The sequence below is a fragment of the Cervus canadensis genome, chromosome 7, assembly GCF_019320065.1.
Source record: "Cervus canadensis isolate Bull #8, Minnesota chromosome 7, ASM1932006v1, whole genome shotgun sequence".
In the NCBI taxonomy this organism is placed as follows: domain Eukaryota; kingdom Metazoa; phylum Chordata; class Mammalia; order Artiodactyla; family Cervidae; genus Cervus; species Cervus canadensis.
In genome coordinates, this window is record NC_057392.1 from 63,273,504 (window position 1) to 63,295,682 (window position 22,179).

Consider the following 22,179-nt stretch of genomic DNA (forward strand, 5'->3'; position numbering starts at 1 on the left):
CTCAGTCGTGTCCGACTCTTTGCGACCCCATGGACTGTAGCCAACCAGGCTCCTTCATCCATGGAATTTTCCAGGCAAGAATACTGGAGTGGGTTGCCATTTCCCTCTCCATTAAAACATTATATTGGTTATTAAACATGTCCTTTGCTTGCTTTTACTTACTTTGTTACATTGATTTTTGTTTCATTTTCTTCCTTTTAATAATTCTTTTCAGTTTGTGTAAAAATTTAAGGTCTCTTTGAAAGGCTACCCCGTAATACTTAAGCATAAATACCTGATAACCTGTAGAGAATTTGCTTTTAATATAAAAATATAGATGTGACATTATATAAAAAGTTATTTTCCTGACATGTCATATCTTTTTATCATGTTAGAGCTAAAGTATTTTATTTCTAATAGCATTTGTATATAGTATACTTACAAAATATTTTAAAGAAGTGTTATATTTTTTAATTAAATTTTTTAATTGAGGTGTAGTTGTATGGTATTTTGTTTCAGATGTATAGTATAGTGATTCATAACTTTTAAAGGTTATATTCTATTTATAATTATTATAAAATATTGGTTCTATTCCTTGTGTTGTACAATACATCCTTGTAACTTATTTATTTTATACATAGTAGTTTACACCTCTTAATTTCCTGCACGTTTCTTGTCCCTCTATCCTTTCTTCTCCCCACTCAGTTCAGTTCAGTCACTCAGTCGTGTCCGACTCTTTGTGACCCTGTGGACTGCAGCACGCTAGGCCTTCCTGTCCATCACCAACTCCCGGAGTTTACCCAAACTCATGTTCATTGAGTTGGTGATGCCATCCAACCATCTCATCTTCTGTCATCCCCTTCTCCTCACGCCTTCAGTCTTTCCCAGGGTCTTTTCAAATGAGTCAGTTCTTCACATCAGGTGGCCAAAGTATTGAAGTTTCAGTTTCAGCATCAGTCCTTCCAAAGAATATTCAGGACTGATTTCCTTTACAATTGACTGGTTGGATCTCCTTGCAGTCCAAGGGACTCTCAAGAGTCTTCTCCAGCACCACAGTTCAAAAGCATCAGTTCTTTGGCACTCAGCTTTCTTTATAGTCCAACTCTCACATCCACACATGACTACTGGAAAAACCACAGCCTTGACTAGACGGACATTTGTTGGCAAATAGTAATGTCTCTGCTTTTTAACATGCTGTCTAGGTTGGTCATAACTTGCCATCTAAGGAGTAAGCGTCTTTTAATTTCATGGCTGCAGACACCATCTGCAGTGATTTTGGAGCCCAAAAATAAAGTGTGCTACTGTTTCCACTGTTTCCCCATCTTTTTGCCATGAAGTGATGGGACTGGATGCCATGATCTTAGTTTTCTGAATGTTGAGCTTTAAGCCAACTTTTCACTCTCCTCTTTCACTTTCATCACAAGGCTCTTTCGTTCTTCTTCACTTTCTGCCATAAGGGTGGTGTCATCTGCATATCTGAGGTTATTGATATTTCTCCCAGCAATCTTGATTCCAGCTTGTGCTTCCTCTAGCCCAGCGTTTCTCATGACGTACTCTGCATATAAGTTAAATAAGCAGGGTGACAATATACAGCCTTGATGTACTCCTTTTCCTATTTGGAACCAGTCTCTTGTTCATGTCCAGTTCTAAATGTTGCTTCCTGACCTGTGTATAGATTTCTCAAGAGGCAGGTCAGGTGGTCTGGTATTCCCATCTCGAAGAATTTTCCACAGTTTGTTGTGATCCATACAAAGGCTTTGGTGTTGTCAATAAAGCAGAAATAGATGTTTTTCTGGAACTCTCTTGCTTTTTCGATGATCCAGCAGATGTTGGCAATTTGACCTCTGGTTCCTCTGCCTTTTCTAAATTCAGCTTGAACATCTGGAAATTCACAGTTCACATACTGTTGAAGCCTGGCTTGGAGAATTTTGAGCATTACTTTGCCAGCATGTGAAATGAGTACAATTGTGCGGTAGTTTTAGCATCCTTTGGCATTGACTTTCTTTGGGATTGGAATGAAAACTGACCTTTTCCAGTCTGGTCGCCATTGCTGAGTTTTCCAAATTTGCTGGCATATTGAGTGCAGCACTTTCACAGCATCATCTTTTAGGATTTGAAATAGCTCAGCTGGAATTCCATCACCTCCACTAGCTTTGTTCATAGTGATGCTTCCTAAGGCCCACTTGACTTCGCATTCCAGAATGTCTGGCTCTAGGTGAGTGATCACACCATCATGATCATATGGGTCGTGAAGATCTTTTTTGTACAGTTCTTCTGTGTATTCTTGCCACCTCTTCTCCCCACTAGTTACTGCTAATTTGTTCTCTATATTTGTAAGTCTTCCTTTTTGTTTTATTCACTAGTTTGTTTTATTCTTTAGATTACACATAAAAGTGATATCCTACACTGTTTCTCTGACTTATTTCACTTAGCATGATACCATCCAAGTCCATCCATATTGGGCTTGCATCCATCCATTGCAAATGGCAAAATTTCATTCTTTTTTATGACTGAGTGGTATTCCATTATATGTGTATATGTGTGTGTGTATATTTTCTTTATGCATCATCTGTTGTCGGGCATTTAGATTGTTTTCATATCTTGGCAATTATAAATAATGCTGCTATGAACATTGGGGTACATGTATCTTTTTAAAATAGTGTTTTCAGGGGTTTTTTTTGGATAAATACTCAGGAATGGAATTGCTGAGTCAAGTGGTGTGTCTGTTTTTAGTTTTATTTTAATTTTATTCTTGGGGTATAGTTGATTTACAGTGTCCAGGTTAATTTCAGGTATACAGCAGACTGATTATCTTTCTGTCAGGTTGGTTTATTTCTCTCCCTCTGTTCTTATCTCATTGCAGCAAAAATTTAAATGGTAGACTAAACGGTTTAAAAACAACAGGCAAGTTACACCTCAGTTACAGCTCAAGCAGACAGAACTTTTATTAAACAGATACTCCATAGACATGGGAGCAGGCTGACCCCAGAGAAGTCAAAAGGTTTCCCTTTTTTATACTTCCCCTCTTGCCTGGAAAATCCCGTGGATGTTGGAGCCTGGTAGGCTGCAGTCCATGGGGTTGCTAAGAGTCGGACACGACTGCGCAACTTCACTTTTCTCTTCCTTTTGGTTCTGCCCAATGCCAAATAGGGCTTTAACCACCACCAGTCAGGAAAGGGAATGCAAATGGACATACTCAAGTCTGATTGACAGTTGCAGGCTATATAGCAACAGACTCTGTTGTGCATGTCTTCCTATAATTCAGTCTGTTGTTACCAGATGTATGTATGTATGGAACATTAATCAATCCTTAATGTCTTCCTAGCTGCCTAAGGTCACTTGAGTAAGCCCCTATGGTTAGTTTATATTCACTGTGTGCCTGAGGCTCCTTTGAGAACTTGGAAAAGTCTCTGTGGTTATTTTTGTAGGATATCTGTGAGCTCCCCTGGGCATGTCTGGGATGGGGTTTAAAGATTAGCTTGCATCCTTTTCACCCCTCATTGCTTATGCCTAACTTCCTACCTAACATATCCAATCATTTTAAAATTCTTTTCCCCTATAGGTTATTACAGAATAATGAGTAGAGATTCAGGTGCTATGCAGTAGGTCCTTGTTGAAGATCTATTTTATATATAGTACTGTGTATGTATTAATCCCAAACTCTTAATTTATCCCTCTCCTGTCATCTTTCTTGATTGGGAAGCATACTTTTTTTTTTTAAGTCTGTGAATCTTTTTCTGTTTAGTAAATAGGTTCATCTGTAATGATTTTTTTTTTTTTGCCAAGCTGTCTGGCATGCAGGATCTTAATTCCCTCACCAGGGATTGAACCCATGTCCCCTGCAGTGGGTAGTCAGAGTCCTAACCACTGGACTACCAGGGGATTCCCTGTAATCATCTTTTTAGATTCCACATATCAGTGATATCATACAATATATTTCTTTCTCTGTCTGATTTACTTCACTTAGTATGATAATCTCTAATCTCTAGGTCCATTGTCGTTATGTCAGTGTTTGTTATGGATGAATAATACTCCACTGTATATATATGTACCATCCCTTCTTTATCCATTTATCTATTGATGGACATCTAGGTTGCCTCCATGTGTTGGCTATTGTGAATGGTGCTGCAGTGAACATTGACATACCTGTATCTTTTTAAAAATTTTTATGTATTTACTTTTGGCTGCACTGGGTCTTTGTTGCTGTCTGCAGGCTTTTTCTCTAGTTGTGGCGAGCAGGGGCTAATCTCTAGTTGCAGTGCATGGGCTTCTCATTGTGGTGGCTTCTCTTGTTGTGGAGCATATTGATAGCTTACGGTGAACGATGTCGGATTCGTGATCTCCGAAGAAGATTTAACTTCAGGACCAGGGACCAGGCCTGAGCACTCAAGAACTTTTGTGTAGCAGAGTTTTATTAAAGTATAAAAGGGGACAGGGAAAACTTCTGACATAGACATCAGAAAGGGGACAGAGGCTTAGTCTTTGCAAGGGAGCTTTATATCTTGTTACAATAAAAGGGTTTTACCAGACCCACTCCCACAGTATAAGATAACAGGATTAGAACTAACAATAGAAAGACCCACCCCTACAACATACATCTTAACAAGATTAGTCAGAAGGTTCTTGTTAAGGAGAAACATGTCCTTAAGCAAGATAACATTGTTATATTGACTAATACAAAGCAATGGAGAAAAAAAAAGTCCTTTTCTCCTCCTTGAGAGCCTCAGACCCCTTTCTCCTTCTCAAGGGCCCTGGACCTTTTCCTCCTCAAGGGCCCCAGACTACTTATCAAGTACCTAAAGATGAGCGTTGGGATTCGAATGAAATCTGACCTTTTCCAGCCCTGTGGCCACTGCTGAGTTTTCATTCCAATCCCAAAGAAAGGCAGTGCCAAAGAATGTTCAAACTACCATACAACTGCACTCATCTCACACGTTAGTAATGCTCAAAGTTCTCCAAGGTAGGCTTCAACAGTACATGAACGGTGAACTTCCAGATGTTCAAGCTGGATTTAGAAAAGGCAGAAGAACCAGAGATCAAATTACCAACATCTGTTGGATCATCAAAGCAGCAAGAGAGTTCCAGAAAAACATCTATTTCTGCTTTATTGACTATGCCAAAGCCTTTGACTGTGTGGATCACAACAAACTGTGGAAAGTTCTTCAAGAGATGGGAATACCAGACCACCTGACCTGCCTCTTGAAAAATCTGTATATAGAACTGGACATGGAACAACAGACTGGTTCCAAATTGGGAAAGGAGTATGTCAGGGCTGTATATTGTCACCCTGCTTATTTAACTTATATGCAGAGTACATTGTGTGAAATGCTGGGCTGGATGAAGCACATGCTGGAAGCAAGATTGCTCGGAGAACTATCAATAACCTCAGCCATGTAGATGACACCACCCTTATGGCAGAAAGTGAAGAACGAAAGAGCCTCTTGATGAAAGTGAAAGAGGAGAGAGAAAAAGTTGGCTTAAAATTCAACATTCAGAAAACTAAGATCATGGCATCTGGTCCCATAACTTCATGGCAAATGGATGGCTAAACAATGGAAACAATGAGAGACTTTATTTTGGGGGGCTCCAAAATCACTGCACATGGTGTCTGCAGCCATGAAATTACAAGACTCTTGCTCCTTGGAAGGAAAGCTATGACCAACCTAGACAGCATGTTAAAAAGCAGAGACATTACTTTGCCAAGAAAGGTCTGTCTAGTCAAAGCTATGGTTTTCCAGTAGTCATGTATGGATATGTGAGTTGAACTATAAAGCTGAGCACTGAAGAATTGATGCTTTTGAACATCAATTGGAGAAGACTCTTGAGAGTCCCTTGGACTTCAAGGAGATTAAACCAGTCAATTGTAAAGGAAATCAGTCCTGAATATTCTTTGGAAGAACTGATGCTGAAGCTGAAACTCCAATACTTTGACCACCTGATGTGAAGAACTGACTGACTCATTTGAAAAGACCCTGATGCTGGGAAAGATTGAAGGCGTGAGGAGAAGGGGACGACAGAGGATGAGACAGTTGGATGACATCACTGACTCAATGGCCATGAGTTTGAATAAGCTCTAGGAGCTGATGATGGACTGGGAAGCCTGGTGTGCCGCAGTCCGTGGGGTGGCAGAGAGTCGGACATGACTGAGTGACTGAACTGAACTGAAGGATGAGCTCCCTCAATAGGGTGCACAAGCTTCAGTAGTTGCTGCACGCAGGCTCAGTCATTGTGGCACACGGCCTTAGTTACCTCTTGGCATGTAGAATCTTCCCAGAGAAGGGACTGAACCCATGTCCCCTGCAGCAGTGGGTGAATTCTTAACCGCTGAACCATCAGGGAAGTCCGTGCATGTATCTTTTTGAATTACAATTTTCTCTGGATATGTGTCCAGGAGTGGAATGCTGGATTATTTGCTAGTTCTATTTTTAGTTTTTTAAGGAACCTCCATACTGTTTTTTATGATGGCTTTACCAGTTTTTATTCTCACCAACAGTGTAGGAGGGTTCCCTTTTCTCTACACCCACGTCAGCGTTCACTGATTGTGGACTTTTGGATGATGGTCTTTCTTAACTCGTGTGAGGTGATATCTCATTTTAGTTTTGATTTGCATTTCTCTAAAAATTATTGTACAACAAATGAGGCAAGAATATACAGTAGAGAAATGACAGTCTCTTCAATAAGTGGTGCTGGGAAGACTTGAACAGCTCCATGGAAAAGAATGAAATCAGAACATTCTCTAACACAAGTGGGACCTAATTAAATTTAAAAGTTGTGTACAGCAAAAGAAGCCATAAACAAAACCAAAGACAACCCACTGCATGGGAGAAAATACGTATAAAGCAGTCAACATGGGATTAATCTCCAAATTATATAAAGTGCTCTTATAGCTCAATATCAAAGAAATAAACAACCTGTGCAAATGGGGAAAGATCTAAATAGAGATTTCTCCAAAGAAGACAGAGAGATGGCTAAAAGGCACATGGTAAGATGGTCAACATTGCTAATTATTAGAGAAATGCAAATTACAACTACAGTGAGGTATTATCTCATAACAGTCAGAATGGCCATCATCAAAGACAACAAATGCTATAGAAGTTATGGAGAAAAGGGAACCCTTCTACACTGTTGGTGGGAATGTAAATGCTCCATAAATATCAGTTCAGTCCATTTGATCTAATGTGTCATTTAAGGCCTCTTTTTCCTTATTGATTCTCTGTCTGGATGACCTGTCCATTGCTGTAATTGAGGCGTTAAAGTTCCCAATGATTATTGTGTTACTGTCAACTTTTCCTCTTATGACTGTTAGCATATTTGGCTTATTTGTTGAAGTTTTCCTATGTTGGTTGCATTTATATTTACAATTATTGTATCTTCTCCTTGGATTGATCCCCTGATCATTATGTAGTGTCTTTCTTTGTCTCTTGTAACAGTCTTTATTTTAAAGTCATTTTCTCTGACTTAAATATAATACATGATACCATAATACTCCTGCAAGAGAGCATGGGCAAAATGTTCTCTGACATAAATCATACCAGTGTTTTCTTAGGTCAGTCTCCTAAGGCAATAGAAATAAAACCAAAAACAAACAGATGAGATGTAAACATAATTGCCATATCACCCACCAAGTCTACTTTTAGTTGTATGCCCAGGAGAATTGGGCATACACATCACACACAAAAACCTGTATATGAATAATCACAGCATCATTAATCATAAAACTACAAAATAGAAACAGCATAAATGTCCATCCAGTAAATTAATGGATAAACAAAATGTAGTATATTCATACAATGAAATATTACTCAGCCATAGAAAGGAATGAAATACTGACATGTGGTACGACATGAATGAACCTTCAGAACATTACATTTAAATGAAGGAAGCCAGACACATGAAAGTCATATATTGTATGACTCCATTTGTGTGCGATGTCCTGAATGGGCAAATCCATTAGAGAGTAAATTAGTGATCACCTGGCGGTGGGGGAAGAGGGAATTGGAAGGTATAGGGTTTCTTTTTTCAGGCGTGATGGAAATGTTCTGTATTTAGGTAGTGGTGATGGTTGCCCAACATTGTCAAGATGCTAACCAATCCAGCTGCACACATTAAAATGATTAAAGTGGTTATTTTTATATTATGTGAATTTTCTCAATAAACCTTTTAAAAATAAAGATTGGGTACTACACTAAGGAGCATATTTCAAATCTACATTTCCAATGTAAACCTTATTTTAAATCATATCTAGGGATTTCCATGTCTAAATGTATAATCATCTTTATTTCAGGATGCTAGGAAAGCATGTAATGATGCAACACTTGTTCAGGTAAAGTTTTCTTCCTCAGTTTCTTTTACTAATTTGCATGAAATAGCTTGACAATGATGCAAATGACAGATTCTATTTATTAGTAATTAATTGAAAGCAAAATGAGATCTCTATTAAAAAGGCTTTGTAATTTGTCAGATGCTGTTCAAGAGCCTTTTAAAACATACTTGTGAAAATGAAAGTCTGTGAAAAAGTAAATATTATAAAATATGTAGATTCATATAACATGTTTCTTTTTAGGTAGCTTCTGCTTCTTTTTGATATGCCCTGATTAAGTTTTTTCTTTATATAAACTATTAGGAAAGTTTCATTAATTAAAATTGCTCATTTTTATTAAGGATATTTTATGTGCTATCTAAATAAAAAATTGGCTTTCTTTAAATAATTAAAATTATAAATATTTTACTATTTGATCATCTATTAACTTTTTATTTGTGGCTGTTTTTTTACTAAGGTTGGAAGGTATGTCTGTTTTTTTACTTATTAGTCTATAGAAGACGTTCTTATTGGAAGGTGTACAAATAAATCACACTTTTTCTTGAGCATCATAGGAATTATATTAAAATATCTTCAGTAACTGTCCATTTATTTTATGTCTACTTTATTGCCAATTAATTGTTTCTGCTTTATTTTTTGAGCTGTGTCTAAGCTAAAGAATAACATTCTCATCACTTCCTAAAGATCACGTCAAATATGGATTCCGTGGGTCGAATACAGATGCGAACGAGACGTACGCTGAGGGGTCACCTAGCTAAAATCTATGCTATGCACTGGGGATACGATTCAAGGTTTGTACCTGCCACTTTCAAACTGCCTGCAAAATTGTTTTGTTGACTCATCACTTGCGTTTTCCATTAGAAACAACCTATTTCTATGAAGTGTTTGAAAAAAATGCATCTAATATGACTGCTTTGCTTTTAATGAAAATATTCATTGACATTTTAAAAGTTTAGAAACCTTTAATATGGAAAAGAAATTTACCTCTCAGAAATACCCTTTATCAAATGATTTAGGAAAAGTGTTTAGGATTTCTTTTCTTTGCAACCGGGTATTATACTTTGTTTTTTAACATGTCAGGGTAGCTTTATTGCATAATAAACATTGAAATTTCAGGTAATAAGGAAATATTTGTTGAATACTGCTGTGTACAAGTTACCAGATATTGCTATAATTTATTCATTACCTAAATTCATGAAGAATGGAATTACAAAAAGACATTTTCATTGAATACTTCTTTTAGTCCCCAGCCACACCCTACAAGTGTGTGTGTAGTGAGAGTGCATGCACGTACACACACAGCCGCCGTCTGGATTGCAGTTGAATGGTTGGTTGTGACTTGTTCACAGGGTTACAGTATGGTCTGTGCTTTTTCCAGAGAATCTGACAATACTACACAGTGTCTGACCCTGCTTCCGTAATGGTTGACTTGTTCCTTTGATTTGGTCCCTCTAATTGGGAAAATTTCTTAACTAAAAAATTATTTGGGGGGACTTTCCTGGTGGTCCAGTGGCTAAGACTCTGCACTGCCAATGCAGAGGGCCCAGGTCCGATCCCTGATTAGGGAAGTAGATCCCACATGCTGCAGCTAAGAGCTCTCATGCCACAACTAAAGAGCTTGCATGCCGCAACAAAAATCAAAGATCCCCTGTGCCACAGCTAAGACCTGGTGTAGCCAAATAAGTACAGATTTTAAAAATTAATTTTAAAAAATTTCTTTATTTATTATGATCATTGGCTGTGCTGGGCTTTGTTGCTGCATGGGCTTTTCTCCAGTTGTGGTGAGCGGGGGCTTCTCTTCATTGCAGTGCGGGGGCTTCTCGTTGCAGAGCACAGGCTCTGGGGCATGGAGGCTTCAGTAGTTGCAGCTCTCAGGCTCTGGAGCACAAGCTCGGCAGTTGTGCACGGGCTTAGTTGCTCTGTGGCCTGTGGAATGTTCCCTGATCAGGGATCGAACCCATGTCTCCTGCACTGACAGGTGGATTCTTGACCACTGAGCCACCGGGGAAGCCCAACCAATTAATTTTTAATAGATGTTGCACATTTTTTTATCTTCTTCCAGGAGAATCCAAAAATGTTGCTACCTGTTGCTAATGGTTCCCACATCTCAGTGTAAATAGGATTCTTGAATACAGTAAAATAGAACTTGTGCCTCTTCGGAGGGGATAAACGAAAGTATATAACTGACAACCAACGTAAAGCTAGGCCAAATGTTTTTTTTTTCCTAGGCCAAATTTTTTCTTAAATTTAACATAAGCAGTAATCTAACCATTGAGATAGCAAATACATAACTCAAAATACAATCATTTGAAAATGTTAATGGTTCTTACTTAAAATTTCCTCAAGACTGTTAATCTTCACAGAACACGACGTGTCAGCAAAGCACTTGTCTCACCTGTCTTTCTGCTCATTCTGATTATCAACCTGTTACTTAAGTTTTTTCTCAACTCAGTGCTGATGATACCAGTTGTTTTTAAAAAAGCTTTAGTTCCATCCCATACTCTGTGGTTATATCTGCCCTTTCATGAAACTTACAGTGATTACTACATAAGAACCTCATAACGGTATTTACCTGTAGTGAAGGGAAATGGGTGGCTGAGTGATAGGAACACAGAGGTGATTCTTTTCACTGTGTATCTATCCTTTTGTATCTTTTGAATTTATCCCGTAGTGAAAAATAAAATTCCAAAAGAAAACAAAAAATTCAGTGGCCTGTAACTTCAGTCAAGAGTTCCTAGTTAGCCTGGCAGACAGAGCCTTCTGCTGTTTAAGCCCAGTCTGCTTTTCCCAACTGTTTTTTCCATTTCTTATGAAGTCTGTGTAACTGGGAAATTCACAGATCTTGAAACACCCATTGTATTTTTCCACCTCTTGCCATGGAACTTGCCCTCTTTATAGAATACCGATTTCTCCAGCTTTCAAAATTCCGTTTTTTCAAGATGTGTTTTCTTTTGCCAGACTACTTGAGTAACTTAGTTATGTGTCCCTCATTTGTTTTCCTATGGCCTTTATTTTATACTACTCCTCTGACTATTTTCACTTACCTCATTTATTTTAGTAAACATCCTATCTCCACCAGATGCTAGAGGCCCCAAGGGTAGGAGGTATCGCCTATGTTGTGCCGTTAACACACCGTTTCCGTCACAGGCTCTCAGTTGATATTTTTAGATTGAATGAAACATGGTTGTTAGACTTACATGTACTCCTTTGTCATTATATTTAAGTCAGTACGTACTAAACCAGTCAACTAAGAGCTACCAAAATCGTGACTATTACCTAGAATGTTGTCACCATGAAAAAGCTGAATCATAACCAGAGACATTTTTAGTAAAATCTCTAAAAAATTTTAATGTTGACAATTTTTGGCATGCAGAATATATATTTTTTAAGTTGAGAATGTTTCCTGGTATCAAGTTTTTTATTAGAAAAATAATATTTGTCTTTTCTGAACTGTTCTACATTAATGCAATGCATAATTAATTTAAACTACTTTTTTCCTCTAAGTGTCACATTATTTTTGTGTTTGCTCCTCTAGGCTACTAGTCAGTGCTTCCCAAGATGGAAAATTAATTATTTGGGATAGCTATACAACAAATAAGGTAGAATTTTTTTAATCATCCTCTTATATAACCTTTTATTTGGTTTGATAAACCAATTCTTTCCTTTATTCTATTACTTCAGGCTTATAATTTCTTCCTGGGATAAATTTATTCCATTAATTTTTACTTAGGTCCTCTCTTTAGGCTTAGCATTTGCTTTTAATATTTAGCCCTTTATTCCCAAAGACAACTCTAGGAATACAGTTCAATGTGTCTTGAATCCCATATTTCATACGCAAATATTAAAAGACAGCGTGCATCAGTTTTATATATAAATGATTTTTGTGAAGTTCCCATTTCCTAATGTGACAGTGACCTTATAGTTTTTATTTTTAGTTGTGGATAAGCTGGAATGCTAGGCATTGATTTGTGTTTCTGGGCTGTTCAGAAGATTCAATAGGTTGGAGGCAGATTACAACTTGTTTATATCCCTTGGTGGTAAAAACTAGTGAGTTCTTCTAATATGTCTCCTGGAAAGAATTCCTGATGTAGAGGTGTTGAGTGGTAGTGGAAAAGCTCCAAGAAAATGCTCACAAGTCAAATGTTTTCCACTTATACCACTGTCTCCATTAAAGATTTAGAAGTACTATTTTGTGAAGCAAACAGTAATTTCAGCCTGGTTGAGAATTAAAAAGCTAGCTAGGATAGATTTATAATATAACAGTTTTATTAGTTTTTTGGTGTCAGTCAATGACTTTCAGCTATATTTTTCTAAAATGAAAAATACTCTTTTGGGTTAAGTAAGAGCATAGTAATCACACAATATGTTGATTCTGTGTCTGGGCCATTTAGCCTTGATGTTCCCATTCACATTAAACTGTGCTACCTGATTTGCGAATGCTTGGTAATAAGACATCAGACAATGGTGTGAATAGATCAGTGCAAACTATTACCATTGTTCAAGCCCAGAATACGAGTTATTAGAACAACATAGTTCTTCATGGAAGGACCATTCTATTCAACTCCAGTTCTTGTATTCAGTGTTCTGTTGTAGGAAATTCCTCTTTTGAACACTACTGCAAAAAGCCAAGAATTATATTAAGTTTTTTTTTTAACATTTTATACTTAATATTTCAAACAGCTCTATTAGTGTTGAAACATTCTGTGTCTTTGTTCTTCCTAAAAGAATACTTTCTGAAAAGAACTATTCTGAAAAGAAGTAAATCCAAATGATTTGCAATATGTAGAAAATATAACGGGCATTTTAGTGTGCGTTGTGGTTTTCTTTATTCAGTTTCTCAGTTCATTGTATTCTTTATTTTACTTGCTTATTTTTAAGATATATTTAAGTTTTAGTAATATCTGCTTCACTGTAAATAGGTTTGAAAAATCAATGACTTTTGTAATCTTAGTTTTTATGTTGTGTTTGTTCTGCAGATGCATGCTATCCCTTTGAGGTCTTCCTGGGTGATGACTTGCGCTTATGCTCCCTCTGGTAATTACGTTGCTTGTGGAGGGCTGGACAACATCTGCTCTATATATAACTTAAAAACCAGAGAGGGGAATGTGAGAGTGAGCCGAGAGTTACCGGGTCACACAGGTGAGCTTCGCTACATACTGTCCTGTCCTCCCAAATTTGACTTCTCTGAAGATGAAGGAGAAAGAGGGACAAAAGGGGCTCAACTGACCAAAGGATTCATGTTCAAGTGAGAATGGAAATTACTGTGAATCTGAGAAGCATTGACTTTTTATAATTATACAAATGATGACTCTACTTCTGTTTTTCTTTTAAAAATAGTATTGCTTTGTAGAAATTACTGCAAAAATTCAAACAATAATGAATACAGAAAGAAAGCAAATATGATTTTCTGTATTCTCTGCAAACCTATAACAATTATGGTATTTGGATGCTTCATTAGGTAATTGAAAGTTTGTATCAAGCTACATTTATGAAGTATTTTTCCACTGTGTAATAATGCATTGCTTTATTAGTGTACACACCATAGTTCATCAGTATAGTATTTGGTTAGCAGTGTTCATAGGAATTTGTTGCCACTTACCAGGTTTCAGCCTCTCTGAATTCTTGGAAGTACTGTTTGGCTATGCTTTTTATAAAATCTCTATAATGGTATTTCTCCTGCTATTTCCATATTTTGAACAACTGGTGAATTCTGAGCATTCGGATCCACTTTTTTTTTTTCTAATCCACCTTTTTAATGAAGCTTTCACTGAGGTTTTTAAAGTATTTCTCCAAGGTACTTAACCCAATCTGCTATAGATAATAGATAATATTTGTGTTAAGGAGTATCCTTCTCTTAGGTAATTGTAGTAGGTGGAAGGGACTGTGTCTTTTACTCAAGTTTGTAACTTTTAGAGTCATTGACATAGTGAATACCTAAGAGAGGGTTTGTTGGTAAAATAAAGTTGCAGGCAGCATAGAATTGGAAGTTATTAAAAGTAGAACTAAAAAAAAAAGTAGAACTATAGATTTTACTAACAAACACTTGTTGCCCAGGTATTATATTTTTAAAATACATATTACTATTTTGTATGGTAACTGAATTAATCAGTGATAACCTAACATTTGTTATCTCTATGCTCTAGGCTACTTGTCCTGCTGTCGGTTTTTAGATGATAGCCAAATAGTTACAAGTTCAGGAGACACAACGTGGTAAGTTTATTCCAGAAGATTACTAATTTGAGGTTGAGCGTGGTAGTAGGAACTAATGTAAGAGGGGAGAACAGTCATTAATTATTTCTGTCTGTTTTTTACCATAGTGCTTTATGGGACATTGAAACTGCCCAGCAGACCACTGCCTTCACTGGGCATTCTGGAGATGTGATGAGTCTTTCTCTGAGTCCTGACATGAGGACTTTTGTTTCTGGTGCTTGTGATGCCTCTTCAAAATTATGGGATATTCGAGATGGAATGTGCAGACAGTCTTTCACTGGGCACGTGTCGGATATTAATGCTGTCAGTGTAAGTGAACAGCATTTCTAAGGAAAGTTTATTGTGCGTATAAAGTCTTGAACTCCATAGTATGATTTTAACAACAAATTCCCTTTAAGGATTCCATAAATAAAGTGCTCTTAACAACATGTAATCCCCAAATAATAAAAGTTTGATTTTTTTTTTAATGGAAAGGTTTTAATAGGCCTAAGTCTTCATTTGCAGGGGAACAGGAATAAGTTTAATTTCTAGATTTACAGGGCAAGATAATCTTGAACAAAAAAAGTGGATCCAGAGTATCAGCTCTGTTCAGAGGAGAACAGTGTCCTGTTTCTCCACAGTCAGGGGAACAACCCCAAGAGAGAGCAGTCAGAAAGACAGAGGTGACTGTTTACTGTAGAGAGCATAGCTTTTGAAATCCGCCAAACCCTGGATTGAATCTTAGTAATCTGGGAATCAGCTGTGTGAGACCAGGGGGGCTACTTAACCTCTGTGAGCCACACATTCCTTGGTAGGAATAATGCTACCGTGGTGTGGAAACTAAATGAAACGAGATGGATGCTCAGTAAATAGTATAAATTATTTATAAGCTCCTTCATATTAAGGAAAAAATAATTCAGACATGTAGCCACAAATAGATTAAGCCAGATAATAACTCCGTATATACGAAAGTAAATAGACATACGTGTATAAATTAAAGCCAAAAGGCATTTTGAATGACAATCAAAATGGTTTATCAGTCAGGATTGAGGGGAGGGGTATTAGAAAGTGGGATACTCCTTGACTTAGGTAAATTATACTATGCAGATCAGATGTCAGAATGTATACAGATGACTAGATTTTCCAAAAGTACTGTAATTGCTACTATTTATATGTATAAGATGTACTCTGATCTTCTTTTGCAAGAAGATATTTTTGGGATAAATTTTATTTATCATGTATATATCGACAGTCACTTTTATATCACCTTCTAGAGAATATCAGAGAAAGTAAAGGCTCTGTGACCTCCACTGCTATTAGGCCAACCTGGCTTGCAGAGTAGAATTTTAGAGCAGGTACATCCCAATCCTGTCCATCTCACATCCCACCACCTTTATCAACTTGATGATCTCTTCTGTTTCTAGTTTGCTGCAGATTTATCAAGAATGAGTGTCGAAGTTTATCAAATGCCCCTTTTTCATCTATTGAGATGATCATGTGGTTTTTTCTTTTTCAGTCTGCTAAATGGTGAATTTACATGAGTTGAATTTCAAATATTAACCTAACCCTACATTTAGCCTCACTTGCCTATAATGCCTAATCATTTTTTATTTACTGGTGGATTTTTATTTGTTGTAATTTTAAAATTTGCATCCATATAGATAAGTTACGATATGATTTTTCATTTCTTGAGGAATTTTGTTCCCACTTTGGTATTAGCTTAATGCTAGACTCATAGGAGGAGCTGGGAATCTAACACTTTGTGTGGAATTGATAAGATTTCATCCTTAATTGTTTGGTTGAATTTTCTGTCTGGCCAAGGAAATTTTCTTGTGTGAGAAGAAATTTAACTAAAAATTTAATGTCCTAATTAGATTTAAACCTACTTAAGCTATCCATTTCTGCTTGAGTAAGCTTTGGTAATTTGCCTTTAAAGAAATTTGGCTCTGTAACCTGTGTTTTCAGATGTGTTAGCTTACAGTTGTTCATAATATTCCCTTATTTTTTTTTTTTGATAGCTATGGAATCTATAGGGTATCTCGTTCATGATAGTAATATCTCTCTTAGTTTTTTCCTGATTGGTCTTGTGCGTTGAATTGAATACCTCTAAAAATTTACATGTTGAAGTCCTAAACCCCCAGTTCCTCAGAATGTGACCTTATTTGAAAACAGCTATTGTCAATGTAATTAATTAGTTGAGTCATCCTGGATTGGGGTCCCCCTTAATCCAATATGACTCTTGCTCTTAGAAAAGGGAAATTTAAGACAAACACACAGTGTTAACAGTGTGAAGAGACATAGGAAGATAGCCCATCTATAAACCAAGGAGATTGTCCTAACAGACCCTTTTTAGGCCTCAGACACCTTGATTTCAGACTTCTACCCTCCAGACCTATGAAATGATAAATTTCTGTTGTTTAAACTATTCAGTTTGTGATCCTTTGTTACAGGAGGCCTAGCAAACTAATGCATTTAGTTAAAGGTTTATCAGGGCTTCCCTGGTAGCTCAGTTGGTAAAGAATCCGCCTACAATGCAGGAGATCCAGATATGATTCCTGGCTGGGGAAGATTCCCCTGGAGAAGGAAATGGCAACTCACTCCAGTATTCTTGCCTGGAAAATCCCATGGACAGAGGAGCTTGGTGGGCTACAGTCCATGGGGTCACAAAGAGTCAGACACAACTGTATCAGTTTTTTTTTTAACTTATCTTCTCAAAGAACCATTTTTTGGCATCAAAGAGTCTTTGATTGATTTTTCACTCTTATCTTTATTATTTCTTTTCTTCTGCTTACATGGGTTTTGTTTGCTCTCCTGTTTCTCATTTTTTTTTTTTTTCTCATTTCTTAAGGCAGAAGCTGGTATCATTGGTTTGAAACCTTCTTTTCTAATATTGGAACTTAAATTTATAAGTTTCTTTCTAAGCATCGTTTTTTGCTACATTCCACAAATTTTGATTCATTTTCATTTAGTGAAAAATTCTTTATAGTTTTCCTTTTGATCTCTTTGATCCATGAAGTTATTTAGAAGTAGCTTCTATAGTTTTAAATATTTGTAGATTTTTAAGATATCTTTATTTTTGCATTTCCCTGATGATTAGTGATGTCGAGCATCTTTTCGTGTGTCCCTTTGCTGTTTGTATGTCTTCTTGGGAAAAATGGCTGTTTAGTTCCCCTGCCTGTATTTTAAGCAGGTTATTTGGCTTTTTGATACTGAGTTTTGCAGATTGTCCGCATGTTTTGAGTATTAACCTTGTTCTGGATATACTGTTTGCAAGTATCCTCTCTCACCTAGAAGTCTGCCTTTTCCTTTTCTCAATAGTTTCCTTCATGTGCAAAGGCTTTTTCTAGTTTGATTTAGTTGCATCTGTTTATTTTTGCTTTTGCTTTCCTTGCCTGAGGGGACAGATCCAAAAAAAATATTGCTAAGACCTGTGTCAAAGAGCATACTGCCTGGGAATTCCCTGGCAGTACAGTGGTTAGGACTCCGTGCTTTCACTGGCAAGGGCCTGAGTTTGATCCCTGGTCTGGGAACTAAAATCCCACAAGCCACACAGTGCGGAAAAAAAGAACTAAAAACATACTTTCTATGTTATCTTCTAGGAGATTTATGGTTTCAAATTTATACATCTAAGTATTTAATCCATTTGAGTTTATTTTTATATATGGTATGAGAAAGTCATCCAGTTTGATGCCTTTGCATGGAGCTGGCCAGTTTTCCCAACACCATTTATGTCTTTTCCTCATTGTATATTCTTGCCTCCTTTGTTGTTGACTGTGTTTCTATGGGTATATTTCTGGGCTATTCTGTTCCATTGATCTGTGTATCTCTTTTAGTGTCAGTAACATACTGTTTTGATTATCGTAGCTTTGTAGTATAGTTTGAAATCAGGTCCTGTGATACCTCCAAAAAATTGCTTTATATTTTTTAAAAAGTAAACAATATTAGAAGGAAAATGATAAGCTATATTTGCCACAGAGTAAACAAATTTATTCTTCATTTTATTCCTGCAGATCAACAGGTCCTAAAAAAGCAATACAGATGACCAGTAGATATCTGAAGAAAATTGATTTCTTCTTTGTAAAAAGTGTTGAGTAGTGCCACAATATCTGAGAAATGAGATTCACAAACTAATAATGCAGTTTTTTTTTCTGTGTGTGTGTGTTTGCATGCACACACATGAGATCATTTAGTCTACTGCTAGCTTCACTTTATAACCTAGCCTAACTGGATGATTTATGTTCTCTTTTATAAAATGTTTCTATTTATTCCTCATAATGAAGTTTTTGGAACATGTCTTTGAGTCCACATACATATATAAATACTGTAAATGGTAATATTTGATTTAAATGTTTTAGTAAAACATATGGAGGATTAGGGGCTTCCCTGGTGACTCAAGGGTAAAGTTTCCACCTGCCAAAGCAGGAGATGTGGGTTTGATCCCTGGGTTAGGAAGATCTGGAGAAGGAAGGATTTTCCTGGGAAATTCCATGGATAGAGGAGCCTGGCGGGCTACAGTCCAAGGGGTTGCAAAAAAGTCAGACATGACTTAGTGACTCAACAAGAGCAGAGGACCGGAGCCAGGATTTATTGAATATGTGTCTTGTGCTGAACAATGTGTTATGGGTCCTTTGCATGTTTATTCCACTTTGCCCTAACCAACCTGCTAAAGCTGAAACTAAGGCTTCCCAGGATGCACTAGTGGTAGAGAACCTGCCTGCCAAGGCAGGAGACATAAGAGATGCAGGTTTGATCCCTGGGTCAGAAAGATCCCCCGGAGGAGGCCATGGCAGCCCACTCCAGTATTCTTGTCTGGAGAATCCCATGGACAGAGAAGCCTGGCGGACAACAGTCCATAGGGTTCAAAGAGTCAGACGTGACTGAAACGACTTAGCATGCAGCATGCACAAGGCCCAAGTGTTCAGGGATCTTCAGTGCCTAAAATCACTCACCTGATCCAAAGCCAAGTTGAAATTGAATCTAGGTCTGTCTTACCCACTCCTGAGAGTCCTTTGGACTACAAGGAGATCTATCCAGTCTGTCCTAAAGGAAATCAGTCCTGAATATTCATTGGAAGGACTGATACTGAAGCTGAAATTCCAATATTTTGGCCACCTGATGTGAAGAACTGACTCATTGGAAAAGACCGTGATGCTAGGAAAGATTGAAGGCAGGAGGAGAAGGGGAAAATAGAGGATAAGATGGTTGGATGACATCACTGACTCGATGGACAGGAGTTTGAGCAAGCTCTGGAAGTTGGTGATGGACAGGGAAGCCTGGCATGCTGCAGTCCCTGGGGGTCATAAAGAATCAGACACAACTGAGCTACTGAACTGAACTGTTTTACCCCAGCGTCCATCATTACACTGCCTTACATAATTTTCTTTAACTTTCATGGAATAAGTGTTTGTTGCTTTTCTTTATAGTTTTTCCCAAATGGATATGCCTTTGCCACTGGCTCTGATGATGCCACTTGCCGGCTCTTTGACCTTCGTGCAGACCAAGAGTTATTATTGTATTCTCATGACAATATCATCTGTGGGATCACTTCCGTAGCTTTCTCAAAAAGTGGGCGTCTCCTGTTAGCTGGCTATGATGACTTCAATTGTAATGTATGGGACACACTCAAAGGAGATCGTGCAGGTCAGTAAATTGGTACACGTTAGTTTTTGATTTTGCTGGGAAACATGAAGTCTCCTGTCAGTTGTTTTTGAGGTCTCCTGGACACCCTGGGGAATGGCAACCTGGCAGTTTTCATTCCTGGCTGTTGTTAACCTTTGAGTTCAGTTATAGTTCATAAACCACATTTATGTTTCTATTTTCTAAAGAGTAATATCTGATTCTATATTTTCATGTTTGGTAAGTTTTGACATAAAGATGAATAGTGAATATAGTTTACTGTGATCTTGCAGATTACAGTTTGCTTATAATCTGACAGGATTATAAGTTGTACTGGGGACTCTCATTAATAACAAATTACAGAGTGACTTAAATGTTTTTAGAATCAAACTTATATGCAAAGAATCAGCTAGGTCTACATAGGTTATTACTGGAACACAGCAGTCTTCTGACCTCAGCCCATATTTTCTGCTCCGAAAGGTAGCTACTTTTAAGTATTTATTTCCGTATCTTTAAATAACATACCTGTATTGGTTTTTTTTTTTTCTCTTAACTTTCAGGCATTATCTCTTGAGGTTTGGCTTTAACATCCTTCCTCCTACCACAGCTTCCATCTTCCAATTTTTCCCATGTAGTGAATTCTGTTTAGAACATCAGTCAGTGTTGATTACACATTTATGAATTTTTAAAACAGTACTTACTGCTGAGCAGTGACATATATATATGACTTCTTTTGTGATGCAGCTTCTTAATATTCTCTAGGGTCAAATTATTGGGCCTCTTAATTTTTGGCTCACATTCTTACTTTTGATGTGCTTCTCATTACTCTTCAAACTTTCTGCAAGTTTTGCTATGTCTGGGGGTAGATTCATTTCAGTCTATCATTCTGAGTATTCGGTGGACCTTTTAGATCTTAAAACATATACCCTCTAGCACTGGGAAGTTTTAGGGGGCTCATTTCATCAGTTGCACATTTTTTGTCCATCATCATTCTCTTTGTAGGACTCCCATTATTCTGATGTTGGACTTCTTGGACTTTCCTTTGACTTAGTTTCTCTCCTATTTTCCATCTGTCTTTTTTTTCCTGTATGTTCTGGGAGAAATCCTTGCCTTTTCTTTCCATGAACTCTCTGTCAAGCCTTGGTTTTCCATTTTTGCTACCATCTTTTTGAGATTTTTTTTTTAAGGGCATTCTTTTTTCCATGAATAAAAGTCTTTTGTTTTTGTAGGGTCATTAACAAAAGCCTTTCTTGAAGTTTTCTTTAAGCATAATCTTTTGGTTTCCAAGTTGCCTTTTCTCCCCCTTATTTTTTTCAGTCTCCTGTATTAATGTATTTCCTTGAAATTCATGATTTTTAACCTCTTATTTATCCTTAAGAGTAAGGCATTAAAACTGTCTGAAAGCCTTCTGCATTCTTAGGTGTGCTGACAGTAGGCCTCACTGAACAGTGATCTGGCCAGGCTTTCATTGGGGAATTTCTGATGTCTTATATCCTTTTCTCTCTTGGGCCTGCTGTGTTCTCTGAGGTGGATTTTTCCACTTTTCTACCTGGAATCTCTAAGTTGACTGACAGTTTGGGGGCTGATTTCAGGAAGAAAGCTGGAGTGCAAAACAATTAGGAAGTAAACTTTGCTTATTCCCCAGCTTTCAGTAGTTGCACTGATCTCAACTGTGCCTGTTTTCTTCCAGTTGAGACCCTCTTGTTCTCTCTCTAGCACGTCTCTAGTCTTGTGTTCTGGGCAGGATGATAAATCATCTGCGGAGTAAAGGTAGAGACCTGGAGAGTCTAATCGATGCCCAGATGTTTTGTAATGCAGTCTTAGTTTACCCCATCTTGGCCCGTGTGTGGTTCCGGAGATACCTGGTTCCATTAGTTTCTGACCCCTTTGGAGCTTCTTGCAATCACTTTTGTTGTTGTTGGCTTATCAGACCATTTGCTTTGAACTCAGCATTTTGGGGTCCATTAATAATCAGCATATAGCTCACAAACTTTTGTTGCCATTGCTCTCATATCCTTGCTGTCCTTGTGTTCGTACCCTTTTATTAAATTCCTGTACAGTTTTGAGGTTTCTGA

General features: G+C 37.4%; 1 protein-coding gene across 1 annotated transcript in view; it reads left to right on the forward strand.

The window, feature by feature from the left end:
• The window catches only part of GNB4 (G protein subunit beta 4), a 67,728-nt gene that overhangs the window by 39,950 nt on the left and 5,599 nt on the right, over positions 1–22,179 (forward strand). The window contains exons 3-9 of the mRNA XM_043473675.1: positions 8,264–8,302; positions 8,984–9,090; positions 11,835–11,898; positions 13,276–13,438; positions 14,443–14,509; positions 14,617–14,818; positions 19,912–20,128. Coding sequence (XP_043329610.1) covers positions 8,264–8,302; positions 8,984–9,090; positions 11,835–11,898; positions 13,276–13,438; positions 14,443–14,509; positions 14,617–14,818; positions 19,912–20,128 — 859 coding nt within the window. The remainder of the gene's footprint in view (positions 1–8,263; positions 8,303–8,983; positions 9,091–11,834; positions 11,899–13,275; positions 13,439–14,442; positions 14,510–14,616; positions 14,819–19,911; positions 20,129–22,179) is intronic.